The sequence below is a fragment of the Pseudochaenichthys georgianus genome, unplaced genomic scaffold (genome assembly GCF_902827115.2).
Source record: "Pseudochaenichthys georgianus unplaced genomic scaffold, fPseGeo1.2 scaffold_482_arrow_ctg1, whole genome shotgun sequence".
Classification (NCBI taxonomy): domain Eukaryota; kingdom Metazoa; phylum Chordata; class Actinopteri; order Perciformes; family Channichthyidae; genus Pseudochaenichthys; species Pseudochaenichthys georgianus.
Genome location: NW_027263046.1, coordinates 111,099 through 128,180, shown reverse-complemented (window position 1 = coordinate 128,180; position 17,082 = coordinate 111,099). Strand labels below are relative to the sequence as shown.

General features: G+C 41.9%; 1 protein-coding gene across 2 annotated transcripts; it reads right to left on the bottom strand.

The window, feature by feature from the left end:
* Positions 1 to 483: 483 nt before the first annotated feature.
* On the bottom strand, positions 484 to 15,274 carry nudt17 (nudix (nucleoside diphosphate linked moiety X)-type motif 17). Of its 2 annotated transcripts, none has more exons than XM_034078788.2 (9): positions 15,085 to 15,274; positions 12,250 to 12,301; positions 8,495 to 8,611; positions 8,180 to 8,363; positions 7,956 to 7,981; positions 7,728 to 7,820; positions 1,698 to 1,796; positions 1,179 to 1,297; positions 484 to 830 (listed from the first exon to the last, which is right to left on the bottom strand). In XM_034078788.2, the coding sequence occupies exons 1-9, from the start codon at positions 15,174 to 15,176 to the stop codon at positions 671 to 673; spliced, it is 942 nt and encodes a 313-aa protein (XP_033934679.1). In that variant the 5' UTR covers positions 15,177 to 15,274; the 3' UTR covers positions 484 to 670. The 2 variants fall into 2 exon arrangements, with proteins under 2 accessions (XP_033934679.1, XP_033934680.1); XM_034078789.1 differs by lacking the exon at positions 15,085 to 15,274 and adding an exon at positions 10,460 to 10,548.
* Positions 15,275 to 17,082: the final 1,808 nt, after the last annotated feature.

Here is a 17,082-nt window from a genome sequence, read left to right as displayed (position 1 = left end):
GGTTTCAAAACAGAGATTGGCTGAATATTCATGTAAAAAAGATGCCATCTTCTGCATGTAGACATTTCGGTTAAAGTAAGTCAGATGCCTTCACCACAACTGGCTACAACAACTGGCGCCATGCTCTTATAGGCTATGTGATAAGGGACTGGGAAGGCATGATTAAGCAAAGAGCACATAGATCCATAGATCTCTTAATGTTGCTCTCAAAGTGCACCAGATTGATGGTTTTAACTTAAATATTTAAAAAAAAAATCTTCCCGGGGGAGCATGCCCCCGGACCCCCCCAAAGGAGGTGAGGACCCCCATAGAGGGTGTTAGGTACACTCCCCACTTATAAAAATAGCACTTTACCACTGCACCCTCTCTAATCTCAGATGCACCCCGAGTCATTTTGTTCTGGAACCGGGCCTGATGGCAAGATTATGCTAAAATATACTTTCTCCACTATATTTAAGTTCCCTATAAAGAGCCAACCGTCAATTTAGAAAATGTCCAGTTTATTCCCGTATATTCCCATGAAAGTTTCCATCTTTGAACATTCCCAGAATTGTGCAACCCTAGGCAAAAGTAAATGTAATGTCTGTGATCCAGTGCAGTTCTTCCCGATGCCTTCAGTGTCGGGGGTCGCTGTCATGTGTCACCACGCTCACTTCCGCACGATGAGAGGTCAAAGGTCATCCAGGCTCCGGAGCCACAGCTTCAGGGCGAACATGGTCCCGGTGCTGACCCGCTCCACGTCCTGGCCGCTGACTGGCGTCCGGCTGAGGAAAACCTCCAGAGGCAGCGAGGCGTCGCTCAGAGCGCCATCTGCAGAGACCTGAGACACACTACACACACACACACACACACATTTCATTAGGACATTTAACACTCAAAGGATTCTTCTAGATAATCTACTAATTTAATCTCACACATTTTATTTGTTGTCGTACATTAGGTTTTTCGTAAATTAAGGTTTTTTTTTTTTTTATAAATTGTATCTTAAACATTTGAGTGTTTCTTGTAAATGTTCAATCTCAGAGAATATTCAGGTTGCTTTCTTGTGATCATGTATACAAATGATGTAAATGATATCAAAAAATAATATACAACGGTTGCCCTGTAAAGATTCGAATAGTGTTTCACTGAAACAAAAATATGAGAAAATAAAGAATCTGGCTTTGAGGAGTAGTTACCTGACGCTGCGCTGCAGGTCGTGATTCTCTCCGCCCGGGTCGGACACCACGGCGCTGACCAGCTGCCGGTCGGCCCACAGACAGGCGCTGACCTCCGCCGGACACGGGCTCAGAGACGCCTGCAGGGGGACATTCACATTTCAGATGTCACGCCAGCAACCACCTCCCCGGCCGCCACAGAGCTCACATGGCGGGGAAAGGGACTGAGTTCCCATGCGGAGGACCCGGGTCTGGGACCATGTGGTCCCCTCTATCTCCGCCTTTAATGCCGTCATCTCCCATAAAAACTGGCCCAAAAAAAACACCTCAAATATTTATCTATAAATACAATAAGCATTGTTTTATTTCAGAGCATTTCATTGTTCAAGTGTTTCTCCAGCCGGTTTCTCACACGTACCTACCCCCCCTTTAACTCCAGCATGTACTTATATTACAATATATCCTTTCTACTCTCTGTCTTCTTGCACTATTTGTATTGTTCTTTAAATGAGTGTTATTGTCTTGTGTCTTATTACGTACCTGCAGCTCCAGGTGAGTGAGGGGCGAACGCAGCAGCAGGAAGACCACGATGTGATGTCTCTGAGGAAGACCTCTGGACAGGAGGGCGGGAAACACCGACTGACACGCAGAGAGGCAAACAGACGACTCTAAGACATTTCATCACTGAGGAATAAGATGAGTGAGACGTCTCTTAAAGAGTCCTCTCCTGCTGATGTTCAGGTGTGTATCAGTGTGTAGTGTCTCTACTTTAAAGAGTCCTCTCCTGCTGGTGTTCAGGTGTATATCAGTGTGTAGTGTCTCTACTTTAAAGAGTCCTCTCCTGCTGGTGTTCAGGTGTATATCAGTGTGTAGTGTCTCTACTTTAAAGAGTCCTCTCCTGCTGATGTTCAGGTGTATATCAGTATGTAGTGTCTCTACTTTAAAGAGTCCTCTCCTGCTGATGTTCAGGTGTATATCAGTATGTAGTGTCTCTACTTTAAAGAGTCTTCTCCAGCTGATGTTCAGGTGTATATCAGTATGTAGTGTCTCTACTTTAAAGAGTCCTCTCCTGCTGATGTTCAGGTGTATATCAGTATGTAGTGTCTCTACTTTAAAGAGTCCTCTCCTGCTGATGTTCAGGTGTATATCAGTATGTAGTGTCTCTACTTTAAAGAGTCCTCTCCTGCTGATGTTCAGGTGTATATCAGTATGTAGTGTCTCTACTTTAAAGAGTTCTCTCCTGCTGGTGTTCAGGTGTATATCAGCGTGTAGTGTCTCTACTTTAAAGAGTCCTCTCCTGCTGATGTTCAGGTGTCAGTATGTAGTGTCTCTACTTTAAAGAGTCCTCTCCTGCTGATGTTCAGGTGTATATCAGTATGTAGTGTCTCTACTTTAAAGAGTCCTCTCCTGCTGATGTTCACGTGTATATCAGTATGTAGTGTCTCTACTTTAAAGAGTCCTCTCCTGCTGGTGTTCAGGTGTATATCAGTGTGTAGTGTCTCTACTTTAAAGAGTCCTCTCCTGCTGATGTTCAGGTGTATATCAGTATGTAGTGTCTCTACTTTAAAGAGTCCTCTCCTGCTGATGTTCAGGTGTATATCAGTATGTAGTGTCTCTACTTTAAAGAGTCCTCTCCTGCTGATGTTCAGGTGTATATCAGTATGTAGTGTCTCTACTTTAAAGAGTCCTCTCCTGCTGATGTTCAGGTGTATATCAGTATGTAGTGTCTCTACTTTAAAGAGTCCTCTCCTGCTGATGTTCAGGTGTATATCAGTATGTAGTGTCTCTACTTTAAAGAGTCCTCTCCTGCTGATGTTCAGGTGTATATCAGTATGTAGTGTCTCTACTTTAAAGAGTCCTCTCCTGCTGATGTTCAGGTGTATATCAGTATGTAGTGTCTCTACTTTAAAGAGTCCTCTCCTGCTGATGTTCAGGTGTATATCAGTATGTAGTGTCTCTACTTTAAAGAGTCTTCTCCAGCTGATGTTCAGGTGTATATCAGTATGTAGTGTCTCTACTTTAAAGAGTCCTCTCCTGCTGATGTTCAGGTGTATATCAGTATGTAGTGTCTCTACTTTAAAGAGTCCTCTCCTGCTGATGTTCACGTGTATATCAGTATGTAGTGTCTCTACTTTAAAGAGTCCTCTCCTGCTGGTGTTCAGGTGTATATCAGTGTGTAGTGTCTCTACTTTAAAGAGTCCTCTCCTGCTGATGTTCAGGTGTATATCAGTATGTAGTGTCTCTACTTTAAAGAGTCCTCTCCTGCTGATGTTCAGGTGTATATCAGTATGTAGTGTCTCTACTTTAAAGAGTCCTCTCCTGCTGATGTTCAGGTGTATATCAGTATGTAGTGTCTCTACTTTAAAGAGTCCTCTCCTGCTGATGTTCAGGTGTATATCAGTATGTAGTGTCTCTACTTTAAAGAGTCCTCTCCTGCTGATGTTCAGGTGTATATCAGTATGTAGTGTCTCTACTTTAAAGAGTCCTCTCCTGCTTATGTTCAGGTGTATATCAGTATGTAGTGTCTCTACTTTAAAGAGTCCTCTCCTGCTGATGTTCAGGTGTATATCAGTATGTAGTGTCTCTACTTTAAAGAGTCCTCTCCTGCTGATGTTCAGGTGTATATCAGTATGTAGTGTCTCTACTTTAAAGAGTCTTCTCCAGCTGATGTTCAGGTGTATATCAGTATGTAGTGTCTCTACTTTAAAGAGTCCTCTCCTGCTGATGTTCAGGTGTATATCAGTATGTAGTGTCTCTACTTTAAAGAGTCCTCTCCTGCTGATGTTCAGGTGTATATCAGTATGTAGTGTCTCTACTTTAAAGAGTCCTCTCCTGCTGATGTTCAGGTGTATATCAGTATGTAGTGTCTCTACTTTAAAGAGTTCTCTCCTGCTGGTGTTCAGGTGTATATCAGCGTGTAGTGTCTCTACTTTAAAGAGTCCTCTCCTGCTGATGTTCAGGTGTCAGTATGTAGTGTCTCTACTTTAAAGAGTCCTCTCCTGCTGATGTTCAGGTGTATATCAGTATGTAGTGTCTCTACTTTAAAGAGTCCTCTCCTGCTGATGTTCACGTGTATATCAGTATGTAGTGTCTCTACTTTAAAGAGTCCTCTCCTGCTGGTGTTCAGGTGTATATCAGTATGTAGTGTCTCTACTTTAAAGAGTCCTCTCCTGCTGATGTTCAGGTGTATATCTGTATGTAGTGTCTCTACTTTAAAGAGTCCTCTCCTGCTGATGTTCAGGTGTATATCAGTATGTAGTATCTCTACTTTAAAGAGTCCTCTCCTGCTGATGTTCAGGTGTATATCAGTATGTAGTGTCTCTACTTTAAAGAGTTCTCTCCTGCTGGTGTTCAGGTGTATATCAGTATGTAGTGTCTCTACTTTAAAGAGTCCTCTCCTGCTGATGTTCAGGTGTCAGTATGTAGTGTCTCTACTTTAAAGAGTCCTCTCCTGCTGATGTTCAGGTGTATCTCAGTATGTAGTGTCTCTACTTTAAAGAGTTCTCTCCTGCTGGTGTTCAGGTGTATATCAGTATGTAGTGTCTCTACTTTAAAGAGTCCTCTCCTGCTGATGTTCAGGTGTCAGTATGTAGTGTCTCTACTTTAAAGAGTCCTCTCCTGCTGATGTTCAGGTGTATATCAGTATGTAGTGTCTCTACTTTAAAGAGTCCTCTCCTGCTGATGTTCACGTGTATATCAGTATGTAGTGTCTCCACTTTAAAGAGTCCTCTCCTGCTGATGTTCAGGTGTCAGTATGTAGTGTCTCTACTTTAAAGAGTCCTCTCCTGCTGATGTTCAGGTGTATATCAGTATGTAGTGTCTCTACTTTAAAGAGTCCTCTCCTGCTGATGTTCAGGTGTATATCAGTATGTAGTGTGTCTACTTTAAAGAGTCCTCTCCTGCTGATGTTCAGGTGTCAGTATGTAGTGTCTCTACTTTAAAGAGTCCTCTCCTACTGATGTTCAGGTGTATGTCAGTATGTAGTGTCTCTACTTTAAAGAGTCCTCTCCTGCTGATGTTCAGGTGTATATCAGTGTGTAGTGTCTCTACTTTAAAGAGTCCTCTCCTGCTGATGTTCAGGTGTATATCAGTATGTAGTGTCTCTACTTTAAAGAGTCCTCTCCTGCTGACGTTCAGGTGTATATCAGTATGTAGTGTCTCTACTTTAAAGAGTCCTCTCCTGCTGATGTTCAGGTGTATATCAGTATGTAGTGTCTCTACTTTAAAGAGTCCTCTCCTGCTGATGTTCAGGTGTATATCAGTGTGTAGTGTCTCTACTTTAAAGAGTCCTCTCCTGCTGATGTGCAGGTGTATATCAGTATGTAGTGTCTCTACTTTAAAGAGTCCTCTCCTGCTGATGTTCAGGTGTATATCAGTATGTAGTGTCTCTACTTTAAAGAGTCCTCTCCTGCTGATGTTCAGGTGTATATCAGTGTGTAGTGTCTCTACTTTAAAGAGTCCTCTCCTGCTGATGTTCAGGTGTATATCAGTATGTAGTGTCTCTACTTTAAAGAGTCCTCTCCTGCTGATGTTCAGGTGTATATCAGTATGTAGTGTCTCTACTTTAAAGAGTCCTCTCCTGCTGATGTTCAGCTGTATATCAGTGTGTAGTGTCTCTACTTTAAAGAGTCCTCTCCTCTGATGTTCAGGTGTATGTCAGTTTGTAGTGTCTCTACTTTAAAGAGTCCTCTCCTTCTGATGTTCAGGTGTATATCAGTATGTAGTGTCTCTACTTTAAAGAGTCCTCTCCTGCTGATGTTCAGGTGTATATCAGTATGCCGTGTCTCTACTTTAAAGAGTCCTCTCCTGCTGATGTTCAGGTGTGTATCAGTATGTAGTGTCTCTACTTTAAAGAGTCCTCTCCTGCTGATGTTCAGGTGTGTATCAGTATGTAGTGTCTCTACTTTAAAGAGTCCTCTCCTGCTGATGTTCAGGTGTATATCAGTATGTAGTGTCTCTACTTTAAAGAGTCCTCTCCTGCTGATGTTCAGCTGTATATCAGTGTGTAGTGTCTCTACTTTAAAGAGTCCTCTCCTCTGATGTTCAGGTGTATGTCAGTTTGTAGTGTCTCTACTTTAAAGAGTCCTCTCCTGCTGATGTTCAGGTGTATATCAGTATGTAGTGTCTCTACTTTAAAGAGTCCTCTCCTGCTGATGTTCAGGTGTATATCAGTATGTAGTGTCTCTATTTAAAGAGTCCTCTCCTGCTGATGTTTCAGGTGTATATCAGTATGTAGTGTCTCTACTTTAAAGAGTCCTCTCCTGCTGATGTTCAGGTGTATATCAGTATGTCGTGTCTCTACTTTAAAGAGTCCTCTCCTGCTGATGTTCAGGTGTATATCAGTATGTAGTGTCTCTACTTTAAAGAGTCCTCTCCTGCTGATGTTCAGGTGTATATCAGTGTGTAGTGTCTCTACTTTAAAGAGTCCTCTCCTGCTGATGTTCAGGTGTATATCAGTATGTAGTGTCTCTACTTTAAAGAGTCCTCTCCTGCTGATGTTCAGGTGTATATCAGTATGTAGTGTCTCTACTTTAAAGAGTCCTCTCCTGCTGATGTTCAGCTGTATATCAGTGTGTAGTGTCTCTACTTTAAAGAGTCCTCTCCTCTGATGTTCAGGTGTATGTCAGTTTGTAGTGTCTCTACTTTAAAGAGTCCTCTCCTGCTGATGTTCAGGTGTATATCAGTATGTAGTGTCTCTACTTTAAAGAGTCCTCTCCTGCTGATGTTCAGGTTGTATATCAGTATGCCGTGTCTCTACTTTAAAGAGTCCTCTCCTGCTGATGTTCAGGTGTGTATCAGTATGTAGTGTCTCTACTTTAAAGAGTCCTCTCCTGCTGATGTTCAGGTGTATATCAGTATGTAGTGTCTCTACTTTAAAGAGTCCTCTCCTGCTGATGTTCAGGTGTATATCAGTATGTAGTGTCTCTACTTTAAAGAGTCCTCTCCTGCTGATGTTCAGCTGTATATCAGTGTGTAGTGTCTCTACTTTAAAGAGTCCTCTCCTCTGATGTTCAGGTGTATGTCAGTTTGTAGTGTCTCTACTTTAAGAGTCCTCTCCTGCTGATGTTCAGGTGTATATCAGTATGTAGTGTCTCTACTTTAAAGAGTCCTCTCCTGCTGATGTTCAGGTGTATATCAGTATGTAGTGTCTCTACTTTAAAGAGTCCTCTCCTGCTGATGTTCAGGTGTATATCAGTATGTAGTGTCTCTACTTTAAAGAGTCCTCTCCTGCTGATGTTCAGGTGTATATCAGTGTGTAGTGTCTCTACTTTAAAGAGTGCTCTCCTGCTGATGTCCAGGTGTATATCAGTATGTCGTGTCTCTACTTTAAAGAGTCCTCTCCTGCTGATGTTCAGGTGTATATCAGTGTGTAGTGTCTCTACTTTAAAGAGTGCTCTCCTGCTGATGTTCAGGTGTATATCAGTATGTAGTGTCTCTACTTTAAAGAGTCCTCTCCTGCTGATGTTCAGGTGTATATCAGTATGTAGTGTCTCTACTTTAAAGAGTCCTCTCCTGCTGATGTTCAGGTGTATATCAGTATGTAGTGTCTCTACTTTAAAGAGTCCTCACCTCCCAGAGTCCCAGGATGTTTGGAGAACCTTCCTCTGGCTCCAGCTTCAGCCCCGTCTCCTCCTGTAACTCCCTGAGACCGGCGTCCAGCAGCTGCACACATTCATCTGACATTAACCACACTTTGAATTCAGCGAAGAAGAAGAAGAAGAAGAAGAAGAAGAAGAAGAAGAAGAAGAAGAAGAAGAAGAAGACATATCAAATCATGTTCATAAAGAGCTGACTCACCGTCTCATCCAGCTCGAGATGGCCTCCTATAAAAAAAAAACACGTTAAAATAAAACAAAAAAAACAAAATGAGATGGGTGTGAAAGTGCTAACTTTGAAGCACTGCACTATAGAGCTGAAGAGAAATTAAAAGCAGAATTTAAATGTTGAGATTTTAATCCAAAAATCCGGCTTCACTACATTTCCCATGATGCACTTGGCCCTGTAACAGATGAGTGTGAGACCTGGAGGAACCCAGATGTTGGGAAATATCCGGAGCTCCTTCGCACGCCGTGTCAACAACACCTTCTGATTGGCTGTCTGCAGGATGGTGGCCACGCCCACGTCCACTCCTCGCTGCCGAACGTCCAATGGGAGCGCAGCATTCTCTGTGACGGACAGGTGCTTGATGGGGCAGAAGGCGTGCCTCTGGGAGGGAAAGGGCAACAGGGTGGTTAGAGATGGAGGGGTAATATTAAAGATAAAGTAGTAACATGACAGAGGGCTAAATATGAAAGGTCAAATGAATCGTCATTTGTATTTAACATGTGGCGTCTGACCTTCAGAGCGACCCCCCGCCCTGCGTCTGCTCGCTGAAGAATGAACCGGTTCCCCTCCAGAGAGCAGCCGACCTCCACCTCGTCCTCTCCGCCCTCACTGAAGTGCCCCGTTATACTCTGCGAACACATGAACACATCTAAAGTGTAACCTACATGTAGCCTTGCCTGGTGGTGGGCGGTCTATAATGCAGACACTGGGTTTAGCATCTACAGTGTCTACATTTCTAAACTGGTGGTCCGTGAGCGCCCCCTAGTGGTCCGTGAGTATATTGGTAAAATGTCACTTTCAAAATAAATAAATACATTTAAGTTTTCCGCACGGAATATCTCCGCAATGGAGCGAGGTTGAGTTTCACTTTCTGTACTGTTCTGGACAAGTTGCAAGCGGTTGATGGATTTGGCTGGGAGACCGGAGAGGAGTGCATTGCAATAGTCTAGTCTTGAGAAGACGAGTGCATGAACCAGTTTTTTGATGTCATCAGTTGAGAGTGAGGGCTTCAGTCGGGAAATGTTTTTCAGGTGAAAGAAGGAGGTCTTGGTGATATGCTTGATGTGGGCTTGGAAAGACAGAGTGGGGTCAAACCTTACACCGAGGTTGGTGACAACGGAGGAGAGAGGAATGAGCTGACCATCAAGGGAGGGGCTGATGTTGGCGGCCTTGGCAAGCTGGTCGGTGGTGCCTATCAGGATTGCCTCCGTCTTGCTGCTGTTGAGCTGAAGGTAGTTGGTCATCCAGGAGCGGATGTCTTCCAGGCAGGTGTTTAGTGTTTGGATAGTGGTGGTATTGGGTTGTGTTTTGATGTAGACCTGAGTGTCGTCGGCATAGCAGTGGAAGTTGATGTTATGTTGTCTGATGATATGACCCAGAGGTAATAGATAGATTAAAAACAGGATCGGCCCCAGCACTGAGCCCTGTGGGACCCCGCATGTCACTGCGGTGTCGTCAGACCTGGAACCCCCCAGAGACACGTGGTACTTCCGGTTGGTGAGGAAAGTGGGCGGGGCTGTAGTTTTGGCCAGAAGTGACGTCAGCGCCCTCATACTATATCTTTCTAGAAAAACCCTGATTTTATTCATATTTATAACAAAGATCAGAGGATATCAAATACATAAAAATGAAATAAAATATATCCGTTAAGAGACTAAAAACGTCGTCAAAAATAAAACAGTTCTGTCAATGTCTTAGTTTACAACATCCCAGAACAGTTACAGTCTGATTTATGAATCTAAACTATTACACAATAATCAAATAATTAGTATTTAGTTATAAGTTTTAATAGCATAATATCCTCAAAATTACAAAATGAAGTGAGGTGTTGTTGAGGCAGAACTGGAATTTCCTACATAAAAAAGTCACTTGAACGCCTCACGGTTACGGTCAGTTGGCGGGGGCACAACTAGCTGCTGCTGCTAGCTGCTGCTGCTGCTAGCTGCTACTAGCTGCTGCTGCTGCTAGCTGCTGCTACTAGCTGCTACTAGCTGCTGCTGCTGCTGCTTCTTGGCATAATGTGTGCATCATTTGATTACGGCTGCGTTGGCTGGAACAGAGACGTATTAAATGTGTGTGTGCTTCTCAATTGTTTACCGTCTAAAGCCCCACGGTACGCCACTGATGAACACACACACACACACACACACACACACACACACACACACACACACACACACACACACACACACACACACACACACACACACACACACCACACACACACACACACACCACACACACACACACACAACACACACACACACACACACACACACACACACACACACACACACACACACACACACACACACACACACACACACACACCTTTGTCGTTTTGCACAATCTACATTGACACTTAACTGCATTGCATTGCCACATTGTCTTTGCTGCTACCTCTGCTTGCATGTATGTGTGATATGTGTATTACTGCAGTGATGACGGTGAAGCTGTATTCTGTGAGCGGTGCTGACCTGCACAAAGTGCGCTGGTTGAGCCGCTCCGTCCTTACAGAAGTGAACCAGGACCCTCCTCACTTGCTCCATGCTGCACCCGCTGAGACCTGCATGCATGTTGCATTTCATGGCGTTTCAGATTCACTCATTTCACTGACACATATTTGTATTTGAAATACACAAGGAGAAATACAAATAATCATTTCTTAGGGATATGGAAATTGTGTAAAAAGTTTGGAAGTTTAATTAAAGCCAATAATAAATAAGTATGACAAGAAATAAGTTAATTTAGTGTTTAACTATTTCAGGATTATTTCATATATTATGTTACTATCGGCTTAAATGGAATTTTGACTAAAGAGTGAATCTAATGAACATTTTACTAAAGTACAAGATCTGAGTACTTCTACTTGTACTCAAGTACAAGACCTGAGTACTTCGACTTTTACTCAAGTACCAGATCTGAGTACTTTTACTCAAGTACAAGATCTGAGTACTTCTACTTTTACTCAAGTACAAGATCTGAGTACTTCTACTTTTACTCAAGTACAAGACCTGAGTACTTCGACTTTTACTCAAGTACCAGATCTGAGTACTTTTACTCAAGTACAAGATCTGAGTACTTCTACTTTTACTCAAGTACAAGATCTGAGTACTTCTACTTTTACTCAAGTACAAGATCTGAGTACTTCTACTTGTACTCAAGTACAAGATCTGAGTACTTCTACTTTTACTCAAGTACAAGACCTGAGTACTTCGACTTTTACTCAAGTACCAGATCTGAGTACTTTTACTCAAGTACAAGATCTGAGTACTTCTACTTTTAGTCAAGTACAAGATCTGAGTACTTCTACTTTTACTCAAGTACAAGACCTGAGTACTTCTACTTTTACTCAAGTACAAGACCTGAGTACTTCTACTTTTACTCAAGTACAAGATCTGAGTACTTCTACTTTTACTCAAGTACCAGATCTGAGTACTTCTACTTTTACTCAAGTACAAGACCTGAGTACTTCTACTTTTACTGAAGTACCAGATCTGAGTACTTCGACTTTTACTCAAGTACAAGATCTGAGTACTTCGACTTTTACTCAAGTACAAGATCAGAGTACTTCGACTTGTACTCAAGTACAAGACCTGAGTACTTCTACTTGTACTCAAGTACACAATCTGAGTACTTCTACTTTTACTCAAGTACAAGATCTGAGTACTTCTACTTTAACTCAAGTACAAGATCTGAGTACTTCTATTTTTACTCAAGTACAAGATCTGAGTACTTTTACTCAAGTACAAGATCTGAGTACTTCTACTTGTACTCAAGTACAAGACCAGAGTACTTCTACTTTTACTCAAGTACAAGACCTGAGTACTTCTATTTTTACTCAAGTACAAGATCTGAGTATTTCTACTTTTACTAAAGTACCAGATCTGAATACTTCTATTTTTACTCAAGTACAAGATCTGAGTACTTCTACTTTTACTCAAGTACAAGACCTGAGTACTTCTACTTTTACTCAAGTACCAGACCTGAGTACTTCTACTTTTACTTAAGTACAAGACCTGAGTACTTCTACTTTCACTCAAGTACAAGATCTGAGTACTTCTCCCTCCTCTAACTGAACACTAAACATCAACAGCTAACTTTAGCTAACCCTAAACAGAGCTAGCTTTAGCTAACCCCGTTATCTACATTCCACGGGGACATAACTCCACAAAGAGAGGGTGTCTTTAATAAACATTTACAGAACACATTCCAGCTAAGAAGATAAGAATACACTCTTCAGAAACACATGAGAAAGAGAACAAACCTGCTGACAGAGAGGAGACACAGCTAGCTGCTCAGCTACATCCGGGTAACTCCTACAAAATAAGAGCACTCGGCGTCACTGGTTCCTTAAAGAGACAGTCACCTCCTGACCGGAGACCGACTCTGGAATTATCACAACAAATATTCTACTGAGTGTTTTCAATTATATAATCACAGATATAAAAACACATGTCTACTCCAAAGATCCTCAAACCTGCATATTTTAAAATTTAAATAATTTGATGGAAGAAAGAGAGGAGATAAAAACACGTCAACGTTTAAAAACGGCAGACATCAGATATCAGTAAAACACACAAAGGACGCACAGTCCACACGTGGCGGGACAAAGAGAAACGATGAAAAGAAAACAGTGATTTTTTATTTGAGACGGGACCCCCTCCCGCCTGGTTCCCGGAGTGGTTTTAAAGACAATTAACCGAAACAATAATAAGATCTTCTTATTAAATTATGAAAAATTATTAAAATGTTCGCGTCTTTCTTCCATTCACAGCAGGGTGCATTCTGTTTAAATCTGCACTCATATATTCACTGTGTTCAGAACATTAAAACATACAAGACAGGATTTAATATTCAGCTCGATCCCTGATCCAAACACAGAACATCAACAGGTATATTAACACAACACATCCACGATACAGAGTGGAGGGATTCCAGATGCATTTAAACATCAGTATTAACATTCCTACTTGAAAAACACTAAATGACTTCTCTTCACCTAAAGACGTCTTCTTCCAGATGTTCCTCTATTTATCCCTCTCATCCAGCCCCTTAACGTTCCCCTTTATTCATGCATTTAACTTAAGAAAATGAAACCTAGAACATTTAAGGTAAGTATCCAGTTTTTGTTCACATTGCAAAATAAATCAAAGAGATTGCAATGTCAGTTTTTCTCCACGATATTTAAGGATCAGAGTTAAAACTACAAAGATATTGAAATCCAGCGATTTTAAATGATGGGTTGTACAGTGTTATTTAAATATTGGTTTTATAAATATTTAAATACCGGTATGACAGCGAGATATATTTGATCTCTGTAGGCCAGTGCTTCTCAAAGTGTGGTCCGTGAGCGCCCCTAGTGGTCCGTGAGTATATTGGTAACATTTCACTTTTGAAATAAATAAATACATTTAAGTTCTCCGCACTCTCGTGGGAATATCTCCGCAATGGAGCGAGCTTAAGTTTCACTTTCGATGGTATGATATAGCCCAGCGCAACACCTTCATCACACATGTTGCCACTTGTTTGTAGCATTTTCAGGCGATTTGTAAAAAACGATGTGTTTTTGGATATTTGTGGAGTTAGGTGGTTAAGTGGTCCTTGGTATGAAAAGGTTTGAGAAACACTGCTGTAGGCTATCACATGGATATGTAAGTGTTGGTATATTTCAATAATAATATAATTACTCAGCGATATTTGTGGATAAAGAAATATTAGTAATATAAACTAATAAAAAGGGAGGGATATTTACTTTGTATACACACCACCACTCTGCAATACCAATACCATCATTACACACTAGTCTCTGCTATAACATGTCTTATTATTACTAATAATGTTCTATAATCACGTGAAATCACGCATTGTTTTACACTCCTAAATACTGCTTGTCACTCACAGTATTTTACATTATGTGCCCGTCTATGTTTCCCGTAGTTAAGGACTATAATGACCGTTGTTAAGGAGGATCAAGAGAGAGAAAAAGCCGTTTTTTTTCTTCTTAGCAGAATAAATACGATCATTTTTGAGTTAATAAAATAGCCCCCGGCACTCTGGACCAGGGTCAATCTGGATCCCTGATGCCCCGTCACTCTGGAACAGGGTCAATCTGGATCCCTGATGCCCCGTCACTCTGGAACAGGGTCAATCTGGATCCCTGATGCCCCGTCACTCTGGAACAGGGTCAATCTGGATCCCTGATGCCCCCGTCACTCTGGACCAGGGTCAATCTGGATCCCTGATGCCCCGTCACTCTGGAACAGGGTCAATCTGGATCCCTGATGCCCCGTCACTCTGGAACATTCCTGCACCACTCACTGTTAGCACTACAATATCCAATGCCGCTTCTCGGGTAACATTTCAAGAAGATTAAATGTTAACAGCAAAGTTCACTTATATTTTTACATTTCCTTTATGCCGTCACGTGTATGCAATACCAAGAGTAGACCAGCAGATGTCGCCATTCAGACTCAATGCAATCATTCAAGATTCAAGGGTTATATTATCATGTGCACAGCAGCTACAGTGTAGTTATGGTAATGAACATCTTAGGTCCCGAGCTCCTCCAGCAGTGCAACATATTATATAAAGGACACAAGAGAATAAATACAGTAATAACACAAAACTAAAAACAGTGCAATGAAACGGAGCACGATAGATTTGAATAGCAATAGTGCAGGTGAAAGAACAGTCAGGTTAGAAGACATCCAAAGCATGGACTTGTTTTCGTTGTACTTTGGGAAAAATGGTTGTTCACTATTGCCACATAGGTTTAATTCACCATCTAAGAGTATTATACTTGCAGTCCCCAACAGGTACAGGTCGTTGCAGTTTGATCATGCAAAACAAACAGAACTCCCAATCGCACGCCGAGGTACCAAAGGCCCCAAAACTGACCCAGAAGTCAGTACCAACTGGTAAGATAAGAACAAGCCCGGGTAGCTGCTCTCTCAAGGGCTTGGCCAATCATCCCCGGCCGCAGCCGCGAGAGCGTTCGCTCTCTGCTGTCTGTGGGCCAGAGGAAGACGAACACAATGAGTGCGCGACACCTGGGGATTGAGAGCCGCGTTTTCTTGCTCCATTCCCCGGCAGGACTCACCTGTATCGTCTTTGTAAAGCCGCTTCTTCCCTGGAGCGAGCCAGACACAGCCGGTCGTAATTCATATGTCGGCTAACCCCGAGCCCCGCCATGTCTCCCCGTCCGGAGGAGAGGGAGAATGGGGCCAGGGTGAAATGTTTGCTTTCTAGTAAACAGCTCTGAAAAGAGCTTGTGCCTGTACAGTGCTTCTGCAACGGAGTGCTGAAGAAAAATGGGAGCAGTTGGACGGGCCATCTTCCTATTTATACGGAAGTGAGGCCGGAGGTGGGGCCCACGTCATAGGTGGGCGTGGATTAAATCTGTCAGTGCTGCACACGTGCAGTGGGATTACCCAATAGCGATAGCCTTAGAGGGCGAAGCCTCATACGAAATAGAACTCACAAAGACTAACAGAAAACACAGAACCTAAATGCACACATGACTAATCAAACAAACAAGAGACAGGTGAGGAGGGAGGAGAAAACACAGGGGCACCAGGTGAACACAATCGGGTAAATCAGGGAGGGAAAACAGACAGAAAGCAACAGGCAAAACAGGAGGTGAACACTTCTTCAAAATAAAACCAAACCAAAGACAGAAATATACAAGACAAAACAAAACACAGACAGATCGTGACAATTATTATATTGGAAGAAGCAGTGCAGACTGTAGGGACGTTAATAAGACAAAGATTTATTTTACCAATTCATGGATTTATGAGCTGAGAAAGATGTTTACGTCAACGTTGGAGCAGGGAGATGCTGCCTTCAGGGACCAACTCAGAAATACGACATTCCTGCACGACTAACTGTTAGCACTAAAATAGCCAATGCCACTTCTCTTGTTACATTTCAAGAACAAATTAAATGTAAACAGCAAAGTTCACTTATATTTGTACGTTCTGTTTATGCCATCTACGTGTATGCAATGGAGGATTGGAGGAGCTCGGGACCTAAGATTTTCAAAAATCTTAGGTCCTGAGCTCCTCCAGCAATGCAACATATTATATAAAGTACATAAGAGAAAAAATACAGTAATAACACAAAACTAAAAACAGTGCAATGAAACGGAGCACGATAGATTTGAATAAAAATAGTGCAGGTGAAAGAACAGTCAGGTTAGAAGACATCCAAAGCATGGAATTGTTTTCGTTGTACCCAGTGGCGTTTTTATATGAACAAAAGTGGTGGGGCACAAACAACTTAGATGTCGATAAGCTTCTGCAGTGAGGTTCATGGCTGCTGAGGCTCTGGCTCTGACTCTTCAGATCTACAAATATTATATTTTGACCTAAATCAAAATATAATATTATTTTCAAAAGCCTCTTTAGTCTGATGCTTCAATTAATTTTAAACAGACAGTTCAAAAGAAGGATACCCAACAAATGTAATTTTATCATTTAAATATTGAATTGTTCTCTCTTAGTAAGATCCCATTTTCAATACAATTGCAGTCTTACCTTGACTTGAAGATCTAATCTAATCAATAGATTTTTGATTCTAAAATGATAAAAGTAGGGTAGACATGTGGATATTATCCGGCTGAACGAAAGGTGCATTTATCTAACAGGTACGTTTCCCACAGATCTTATTTTGAGCTATTTTCTAAAATCCTATGGAGAAATCTCGTTGCTTTTTTGTGGAGGCAAGCCATGCGCAGCTTACTTCCTGGTTTTAGGACGCCTCACTGCAGCTCTCTCGTCTCCTCTTCACACACCACACTTTTCGCGGCACACGTACTTACAGCCAATCAGCTCTGAATGATGTGAGATGACGTATGGTGGGGATGGCAGCTCAGTGCCCCTATGGTCATTATTTTTTTGCCACACACATTAAATAGGACAATACTGTAGTTTTTACAGTCACCGTTCACTTAGACAGTGAGAGGGAGGGGCAGGATCAGGTTTTGTCCCACATGGCTCTAAACAGCTCAATAGGCACACACTGTAGACACTAATTAGAAGAACACAGACTAAAACAGCAATGTACAGACGAATCAGATGATTAAACATGATCTTAA

Coding starts and splice junctions, on each gene's coding strand:
- nudt17 (XM_034078788.2), bottom strand. CDS start 15,176: ATGGCGGGGCTCGGGGTTAGCCGACATATGAATTACGACCGGCTGTGT. Junction 8,612..12,249: donor TGTCTCCTCTCTGTCAGCAG/GTTTGTTCTCTT, acceptor ATGTGTTCGCAG/AGTATAACGGGGCACTTCAG. Junction 7,821..7,955: donor ATCTCGAGCTGGATGAGACG/GTGAGTCAGCTC, acceptor GAATGTGTGCAG/CTGCTGGACGCCGGTCTCAG.